Source organism: Daktulosphaira vitifoliae, unplaced genomic scaffold (assembly GCF_025091365.1).
Source record: "Daktulosphaira vitifoliae isolate Bord-2020 unplaced genomic scaffold, ASM2509136v1 Scaffold_4, whole genome shotgun sequence".
NCBI classification, from domain to species: domain Eukaryota; kingdom Metazoa; phylum Arthropoda; class Insecta; order Hemiptera; family Phylloxeridae; genus Daktulosphaira; species Daktulosphaira vitifoliae.
The window spans coordinates 2,161,122-2,171,199 of NW_026099575.1; the positions used below are offsets into that span (position 1 = coordinate 2,161,122).

The following is a 10,078-nucleotide window of genomic DNA, read 5'->3' on the forward strand; positions in this document are numbered from 1 at the left end:
TAGTTTTAAGAAAAATAAGGTAGTTTACTGATTTTAAAAATTGTCATTTTATGGGGTTTTATTCATTTAAAGGGAACGAGGGAAATTTTTTCAATTTTTAAGGGCAATGTCTTCAACTAGATATAATTTGAGATATTTTGACGTATCATTGTAAGAAATTGGTCTGATAAGAGATGAATAAAAGTGGCAACAGTTGTATATATTTAAAAAGAACACATCATAGTAAAATTAATACTTTCTCAGCTTTTCATGAAGTTAAAAATTTTAGTTGCTATTTGAGAATTAGAAGTTTAAAGCAGTTTAACAAATAACCATAATTATTAATTAAATAAAATAATAATTAGTTTTAATATTTTTAAGGTATTGTTAAGGAATCAACCAGTATAGGTTGTAATTTAAAAAACTAATGTAGACATCTGTTAAAGGGATTAAGTGTAGAACTAATTCAAGTGTTTTTAATTAGTAGAATCTAGTTTTATGAGTTTCAAAATAAGAAATATATTATTTTATATTTTTGAATATATTGGGCGAAGTATCAATAGCTTTGTATATAGTACCTTGTCTGTTTCATACTACTAAAAATACGCATTAATATTTAAAATAGAATTATCAGTTCTTAGAATATAAAGAAGTAAATAATGTGAAAAAATTAAGATAAAAAAGTTAATATATTTTGATAGTAAAAATTTAAAAACTTTTATCAAATTTTTATTTAGTAAAATTTTTTAACACTCCAATGAAATTCAAGAATAGGTCTAATTGCATATTTGTACATAAAAATTACTTATTAAAATTAAGTCAAATTTTTTATTTGACTTTAGGGATTGGTCTATAAACTCCAACAACAACTGCATGGTCTCTTTCATATGGTTCTAGTGTTAATTGTTCAGTTGGTTTCAATTTATCTGCTTTAAGTTTTTCAATTTCTTGAGCATAAACTGCAGCAGGTTCAGCTGTACTATCAATACAATTAGCCTAAAATTATATTTAGTAATATTTAATAATAATTATCAAAAAAACAATTAACTATTTTAAAGTGATATTAAAGCTAGAAAAAAATATATTCACACACTAATTAGTCACATTTTTTGTTGATAATAGTTAAGAAAATTTAAGTTATATAAAGTTAATTGCATCAAAGCTAAAATACAAGATAAGATAATATATACAGGAAATCAGTCTATTAGCACTAAAAGTCTTAAAATAAATAAAATATTGAAAAAAAAACCCAGCACAGGAAGGTTGCGGCACAGTGGTGACGTAGCATAGTTGGAACAAGTATGATACTGATATGATATTAAGTTAAAAATGTAAAAAATAAAATCGAGAATTTTCACACAAAATTAGTATTTGATAGCCATTTTTACTGTGAAGACCAAATAAAGTCCGACATTTTTTTTTCATTATAAAATACATTACATTTAAAGAATTATATAAATATTATTTCTCATAAAAAAATTGTATTGATCCATACATTTTTCAAAAAGTTATAACATTTTAAAGTTAAAAATGTTAAATATAAAATCGAGAATTTTAATACAAAAATAGCATATGGTAGCCATTTTCACCATGAAAACAAAATAAAGTTCAAAATTTTTTTTTGTAATATTAAAGTATATTACATAAGCTTTAATTTAAGATATCTATAAAAGTGTCAGTATTTCCAGAACACTTTCAAAAGTTAAGTTGAAAAAGTAAATTTTTTTTGTGAAAAAGTTGTCATTTTTAATCCCCCCCTGTGGGCTTGTAAAGGGTTAAATTTATAAAAAATATGTATTAAATGATAGGTAAAGACATCAAGCATCTATAAAAAAAAAAATTATATTGATATGTTTATTTTTAAAAAGTTATGGCTGTTTTTAGTAAAGAGTTGAAAAATTTTCGAAAATTAGCGATTTTTAAATTTGTAATTTTTTTGGAAGTTTCCCCCATTTACGAAGAACCATGGAATTTTTTTTCAATTTTTGAGGATAATATAATAATTTATCATTGAATCCTTTAGTTTGCTGAACAATTAAAATATTTTTATATATAAATAGTTATATATACTAATGTTAGTTTATTATGAATCTCAAGAGTGCATTATTTTATTACTATTAATTTATCTTATCTCTTATTAGGACTTAAGCCTTTACTTAATTTATTAACTTACAGTATGTACACATACTAAAATGTTAAAATCAAATGAGTTTCTAATTTTTGAGGAAATAACATTATTACCTAAAATGGTAATGTAATAAATATTTTTATTACTATGATGTACTTTATAAATGATTCACTAAATGAAGAGTGAATGTGTCAAACGTTCTATGTGCCAAAAACATATTTGTTCAGAAAACACAAAAAACAATGGTAACATGGGCATGTCTCACATATCGAACACCATCTATGAATGCAATTTTGTACAAGTAAAAAATTTAATTGACATTTGAAACACACACATGATTGTGGCCTTTGGCACATAGAACATTTGACACATTCACTCTTCAAATAGAATTATTACTAATTGACTTTATTTGCTTTATCCACTGTAGAAAATGTTTAATACAATCAATGATACTTCTTTGTGATTACATTATTAACAATTACTATAATTTTTATTAAAAACATTTACGTTTCAACAAAACTTTGTTTAAATTTTAGTTTCAATGCAAAGCTGAGAAGCTATTAATTTTACCATGTGTTTTTTTTTTAATTAATTATAAACAAATAAAAATTCAGATTTTAAAAACCTGGAAAATTTGTTATTGTACATGCAAATGCCTTAGATTTAATTAAAATTGAAGAGATAAAAATGTTTTGATTGCTCAGTGAATTAAAGAAAGTCCTGGTCAATGATTGATAATAAATTAGCAAAAATTTGATAAAAGTAGAATTGAGGAATTAATTTATCCATATAATCAAACAATATAGAGGTGTAACTTTTAATTTAAAGTATATAATTTTACAGATTAAAATGTTTTTCAATACTAAAAGTATCATTTAAAAAGTGTAGATTAACAATTTATTAATCAAAGAAAACTTTTAAAATAAATTTTTAGAAATATTTCAAATAAAGGAGTGATGGAATAATTGAGTATGCTTTTTTCCTCAAAATTTTGAAGTTAAAATATTTACGATTTATAAAATCTATACAAACAGTGTTATAATTATCTCGGTACACAAATAACCCAGAACAAAAGTGAAATAATATTTACACAAATTGTAACATTATTTAATAGTTAAAATATAAAAGATGGCACATGAATAACTACACGTACTATCTCAGTTTAGTTGAAATCAATCCCATGAAAAAAATTAATATTTAACATTGTACCAAGCTGTGTGAAACAAGTGAATGATAATAGACTGAACTGTGGTACTTAATAAGTATAATTAAACAGAAATAATAATACAGAATTAAAAATATGAAAATTTGAACAGTTAAAAAGAGGACAGCATAATGCTTGATAAAAATTTTTCCAATGAATAATCATACATCTTACATGTCCAAATATGCAGCATACACACTTACCCCATCTCACCTTATGTTATATTGATACCATTGTTTAATATACTTAATACATACTTTGATTGAAATAACAAAGTGACCTTCATTTTTTAAAAAGTACTGTGCATTAATTGATACAATTCTAGCTTGATCAGGCTGAGCTACATCAGCAAATATAGTATCAACCATTCCAATTAACATTCTATATTTATGTGGATGTCTGGCATCTTCAATTATAGGAATAATATTGGTTCTTTTCTTTGCAACATTTATTAAATCACGACCTGATCTATGAGAAAATTCTACAGCATACACTAATCCTTCCTACAAACAATAACTATTAGTCAAATTGTCAATTAATAGTTGTTGATGATTTATTCTTACAGGCCCTACTACATCTGATACATGGGATACGGTAGTACCACTAGCAGCGCCAAGATATAATACTTTAGAACCTGGTGGCATGTGAATTTCATCAATACCACCCAAGATTGCAGCTGCTAGTTTAGATCTGAAAGGATTCCAGACACGATATTCAATTTTTTCTCCTTCAGCCTGAAAAAAGTAATAAATATAACTTGGATAACTAAAAAAATCTAAGATTAAGATATGTACCAAGTCAACACTTATTCTTTTTTCTCCATAAATGGTTTCACCGGGTATAAGGTTTTTTGTAACCAATGCATCTTCTTTTCCTCTGGCGATGAAAACACCAGGATGACGATGAGGTTCAACAACAACTTTTTTTCCTCCTTTGAAACCTCCAGATGGTCTTCCGCCACCGCGGCTACCACCACCACGACCACCAGCACCACGACCTCTAAAACCACCGCCTCCACGACCACTGCCACCACCACGACCACCGCCACCAAATCCACCACGACCTCCGCCACCAAATCCACCACGGCCACCTCCTGAAAAACGGCCGCCACCTCGTCCACCACGACCTCCACGATCAAAACCTGCAAAATGGTAAAACTTTGAGTTGTATAACATAGTATAATATGATATATCTTCAGACAATAATTTATTATTTTTATAATTAACTATTAACTTAAATAAAATATGTAGTATATCAATTACCCATTAAAACTTTGTAAATAAAATTACAAAACTAGAAAACAAAATTTAACTATATCATTAACAACAACAAACAGTACTATAAAAACATATATCCACGTGCGGTCGGATACCGATGGCAACTTCGTCAAATTAAAAATATTAACCGCACAATGCAGAATCTCACATGTGATATACACGCTTGCGCACTATGATTATTTACCACATAACAGTATTACCATTTGATGGGAAATTTATAATACAAGTTTTTACTGTATCTAATAGAACAGATAAAATGTATTTAAATATCTGACGCGCTCTATTGGATAAATATTAACAATTATTACCTTGGTATTCAAAGTTAATTCAATTTAATAGGCTTAGTTAACCAATCTTAATAACTATATTATAGTTAGTATTTATTTAATTAAATTTTTGTAGAAAATTAATGATATAGTAAGTCTTTTAATAAGTTTGTTGGTTTAATTTGATGTTACACTTTTATTTTGCTATAGATTTTAAGTATTGTAATTTATAATTATAATAATGTAAGTATAAAAAACAACTACTGAAATAAGTGTTAGTAATTTCTGAGTCTCTAATTTGTGAAATGAGGGTTTTTTAATTTGTTTACACTTCAATGAGTTAAAAAGAAATTAACCCTAGTATTTTAAAATATATCCTTATCTAGATAACATGATACAATAGTACATGAAAGCAAATATATATAGGATATCTTTTGTGGAATTAAGTTAAAATTTTCAATAATTGAAAAATATTTTTGTGTAAGTACTTATTTTCTATGAATATTATCTTATAAAATTTTTGCTGTTATAATCTTGCTTTTTTAGATTATTCATAATGATAATTCCAATACGCTGTTTTACATGTGGCAAAGTAATAGCAAATAAATGGGAGAGTTATTTAGGATTACTTCAAGCTGAATATACTGAAGGGTAAGCTGACTTAATTTTATTGTAAATTTTATAATTTTTTGGTTTATGCAAAGTTGAAAAAATGTTCTTTTCTCAATCATTTTGTTTTTATAACTTTTTTGTATACATATATATAGCTGTCAATACATAGTATTATTATAGCTCTATAGTTGTCTTTTATTATTTATTACTGTTATAATTTTTAAAGGGCAGTTTGTAAAAATAATGTAATAAGTTTGAGGGAATATACAATGAACTCTTAATTTCTTAAAAATTGTTAATTTCATGATAAATAACTAACCAATGAAGTTATTTAAATTATTAAAAGTTAGTATCCTATCATTCATTATGAACAATTTCTCTATTTTGACAAATCTTATTTTGATAAGAAATCAAGAATGAATTTCAAAATTTGTATTTATAAAATTAATTTCAAAAGAAGTACTATTTTTGAAATTGATTTTATTGAATTAATTGCTATAACAATATATTGATATTTATTGATAATGAGTTTAAAAAAATAAATGGTTAAACAAATAGTGATTTTTATCCAAAATTCTAATAGAAAGTGTTATATAAAAATAAATGTTATGATTTTGACTATGAATTAATAATCCAAAAATTAATAACTGAAATTATTAGGTTTAAAATTTTTTTTTTAACTTACAAGCTATAGGAATTTGAATTTTTGGAGTGATTTTTGGTATTAGATAAATATGTGTGGATAGGTATTAATAGCAATTGAGATTTCCCCTTAAATGTATTATTATTAATTTTATAACTCCTACTTATCTTTAGTGTTTATTTTAAATTATTGAGAAATTAATTAACTATTCAATTTGTATTTTGATTTTTAATAAAATGATATTAAGGTATAATTATTTATATATAAATCAAAAAATTATATATATAATAAAAATGAACTGTCAATGCAGTTTTGTGGCGAGTTATAAATTACATAAATTCATAGAAATGTAAAAAAAAAACTATTATATTATATTATAACTAATAGTTATAATGTAATATAATAGTTTTTTTTTAATACAATATAATACATTATATAATACACAATAATTTAATACAAATTTTAATCTATTGTACTATGTTATTTTTATTTTTTAGTGATGCATTAGATGCTCTTGGATTGAAACGATATTGTTGTAGACGTATGTTACTTGGTCATGTTGATCTAATTGAAAAATTGCTTAATTACGCTCCTCTTGAAAAGTAATCTAAAGTTAAATCTATAAAATATGAATGTAAAGATAAAATTAATTTCTTCATTTTCAAATGTAATTTTTATAAGTAAACAAATAAACATATTTTTTTTTTAATTTTAAGTTTATTGCAATGTATTAGACTTCTTATCTGTTGATAAATTACAGATCTCTTTTGTTTATTTTAACTATGTAGCATAGTATTGAAGTGGCAAAGTTGGGACGAGTATAGATAATATCTGACAATGATTAAAATCACTATCACAAGAAACTCTTCGATGCAAATCTGTAGATAGTGTTTAATTTTAAGAAATTGGTAGATTATTTCAAAAGCAACAATTACTCTTATTCCCTTAATTTATCCCGATTAATTATTTGATTTGTAATTATAATATACGAATACATAATAATTATAGTAATTAAATTTAGTATGAAAGTGATATTCAATAATTAAATACTGTAATTTTTATGGAGATACTATAAAAATAATGAAGTAGTTGTATATTTTTTTACTTTTAACGTGTATAAAAATTTAAAGGGCTTGATGCAATACTTTTCAATAAAAAAGGTTTGTTACTTATAACATATTTATATGTTTTATATGCTGCACTACAAGGAACTTTCATCAAAAACAATAATATACTTTTTTAAATCAACTTTTTGTGATGTTTTCAAGTGTGCAATTAGACTTTTTCTATCACTTCTATATATTAATATTAATAATATTATTGAAAAATAAGTATTTACATATAAAAAATAATTAAGAACAAAAAAAAGTTGTTTTAAATTAATACTGATTTTGATTATTAATATGTTAAAAATAAGGAAAATGACATATTTAACCTATTTTTTTAATACTTTAAAATTGATTTCTGTAAAAGTTTATAATTAAAAAAATTTATTGCAAGTTTTTTTTATTTGCAAGTTTGAAAAATTTACATCATTAAATAGGAAATTTTATGAGAATTAAAAAGATTGTATCGTTAAGATTAATATGCAGTAAGAAAATTTTATAATAATTATTTATAGTAAATTAATCAGAAATGCTTAATATTTTTTTGCATTTTTATTGTAATAGACAACTTAAATAGAAATAATAGTAATAATTTCCTAGTAACTTTTGGTGTTTTGAAAAATTCTACAATTGAAATATTAACTGAATTAATTTTAACTAAAATAACTAATCAAAAAAAAGTTGTTAAAAAAATCTAAAAATCCATTGTTAATTCAAGAGAAACTAACAATCATTTTTCTTTATAAATGATTTATATAGCAACATGTTACCAAAATATTTGGAATAGTCTAGTAGTAGCATATACATATAGAGTAAAAATTAATTAAATTTTTAAATTAAAAAGTAAAATAATTTAATTTTGTAATTGAAATCTATCATATTGAATTTGATTCATCAATAAATACTTTGAAAACATTAGAAATTAATGAATTTTAATTGTCTGTATGAAAAACATGGGATAAGAAACTGTTTAATTGATAGATTAGAAATTTTTTTTCAATTTTTGAAGGTAATATCTTCAACGAATTGTAATCATTTGACGTATCGTTGACAAAAGTAGATCAAGTTAGAGCAGAGAAAATAAATGATAGTCACAAAAAAATACGATCTCAGGTTTGCATCCAAGCTAAAACTTAAAATACAATAATTTTAATATGAATAAGAAATTTGATAAATATCAAATGAGTTGAAAATTTATTCTAACTTAAAAAGAATAGAAAAAAATTCGTTACCATACAATAGGGTTGGATCTTGTATCCTAAGCGCGTAAGACATGTGTTACCGACACGGCAACCGTACGTTGCTTCCATCGACAAAAAAAAAATTAAGCGAGTTTAAGCTTGCAATTTAAGCTAGTTCGAATTTCAAAGTTATTTTTCTCTATTTAAATAAACTAAAAAAACCCAGCACAGGGGGGTCGCGGCACAGTGGTGCCGTGGTATAGTTGGATCAAGTATAATGATATCTGACAGTGATTAAAATCATTATCAAAAATAAACGCTTCGATGCAAATCTTTAGATAGTGTTTAATTTTAAAAAAATTGCTGTTTTATTCCAAAAGCTACATGATCTGCTGGTTCCTTATTAATATCTCGATTAAGATAAAGTATGTCGAATGAAAAAGGGTTTATTAAAAAATATTATTTCTCATAAAAAAATTGTGTGGATCCATAAACTTTTCAATAAGTTATAGCATTATAAAGTTAAATATAATATAAATANATAAACTTTTCAATAAGTTATAGCATTATGAAGTTAAATATAATATACAAAATAAAATCGAGAATTTTCACACGAAAATAGCATTCGGTAGTCATTTTCGCCGTGAAGACCAAATAAAGTCCGAAATTTTTTTTTTCCAAAATAAAGTATATTACATTAGCTTTAATTTAAGATATATATAAAAGTGTCAGACCTTCCGGNTTTAAGATATATATAAAGGACGCAGTATTTCCGGAACATTTTCAAAAGTTAAATTGAAAAATTTAGTTTTTGTAAAAAAGTTGCTATTTTAAATCCACTCTGTGAGCAGAATAAGTGTTAGATTTTCAAAAAAAAGTGATATTAAATGAAAGGGAAATATCTAAGGTTTTAGTATAAAAAAAAATGATGTTGATTTTTGAAAAAGTTATGGAAGTTTTAAGAAAAAAAAGTGAAAAAAATTACAAAATTTACCGATTTATAAATTTGTAATTTTTTTGGATATTTTCCCTATTTGCGGGGAACGAGGGAAATTTTTTCAATTTTTAAGGGTAATTTCTTCAACTAGATACGATTTGTGTTCTATTGACGTATTGTTGAAAGAAATCGGTCCAGTGAGAGCTGAGAAAAAGTGGCAACAGAAAAAAAAAACACACATCATGGTAAAATTAATATCTTCTCAACTTCGCATCGAAGCTAAAAACTAAAAAAACAGGCTTTTTAGTATATAGAGTGAGTGTTAAAATGCTGTAATGGATGAACGGTCCATCAGATAAATGTATAAAAGTTTTGGATAGTAAATATGTAAAAAATTTAAATGCTTTTAACCAAATTATTATCAACACATTAAAATAAATTTTAATATATATATTAATATAAACTATATATTTATTAATGTAAATAATTTTCACAAATATTCCATGTTTTTTATTCCACCTTGAGGCATTTAGGGATAGTGCTATCAAATTTTTTAGGGAGATAAATGCAATATTTTTACTACCCAAAAAAAATCTAGTTTTCTAATTTTTTTGGGGCTATTAATTTATTAATTGCTTATAGGAGTCCTTTCCCCATAAAGTGGCAATGTTCGTGTTTTTTGATATTTAATAGTCCTCCAAAATTTTGGCATCAACAAAAAAAAAAAAAAACTGAAATGACGTCT

At 24.3% G+C, this 10,078-nt stretch overlaps 2 protein-coding genes and 1 long non-coding RNA gene across 3 annotated transcripts in view; 2 read left to right on the top strand and 1 right to left on the bottom strand.

Moving 5' to 3' along the window:
• The window catches only part of LOC126905381 (uncharacterized), a 210,863-nt gene that overhangs the window by 122,849 nt on the left and 77,936 nt on the right, over window positions 1–10,078 (top strand). The gene's annotated exons all lie outside the window — the stretch shown is intronic.
• Window positions 650–4,739, bottom strand: LOC126905356 (rRNA 2'-O-methyltransferase fibrillarin). The gene is made up of 5 exons (XM_050684994.1): window positions 4,574–4,739; window positions 4,106–4,452; window positions 3,875–4,045; window positions 3,569–3,814; window positions 650–975 (listed from the first exon to the last, which is right to left on the bottom strand). Exons 1-5 carry the CDS (start codon window positions 4,575–4,577, stop codon window positions 808–810), a joined length of 936 nt encoding a protein of 311 aa, XP_050540951.1. The 5' UTR covers window positions 4,578–4,739; the 3' UTR covers window positions 650–807.
• On the top strand, window positions 4,947–6,818 carry LOC126905372 (DNA-directed RNA polymerases I, II, and III subunit RPABC5). Its single transcript, XM_050685011.1, has 4 exons — window positions 4,947–5,097; window positions 5,241–5,334; window positions 5,401–5,505; window positions 6,607–6,818. The coding sequence occupies exons 3-4, from the start codon at window positions 5,411–5,413 to the stop codon at window positions 6,713–6,715; spliced, it is 204 nt and encodes a 67-aa protein (XP_050540968.1). The 5' UTR covers window positions 4,947–5,097; window positions 5,241–5,334; window positions 5,401–5,410; the 3' UTR covers window positions 6,716–6,818.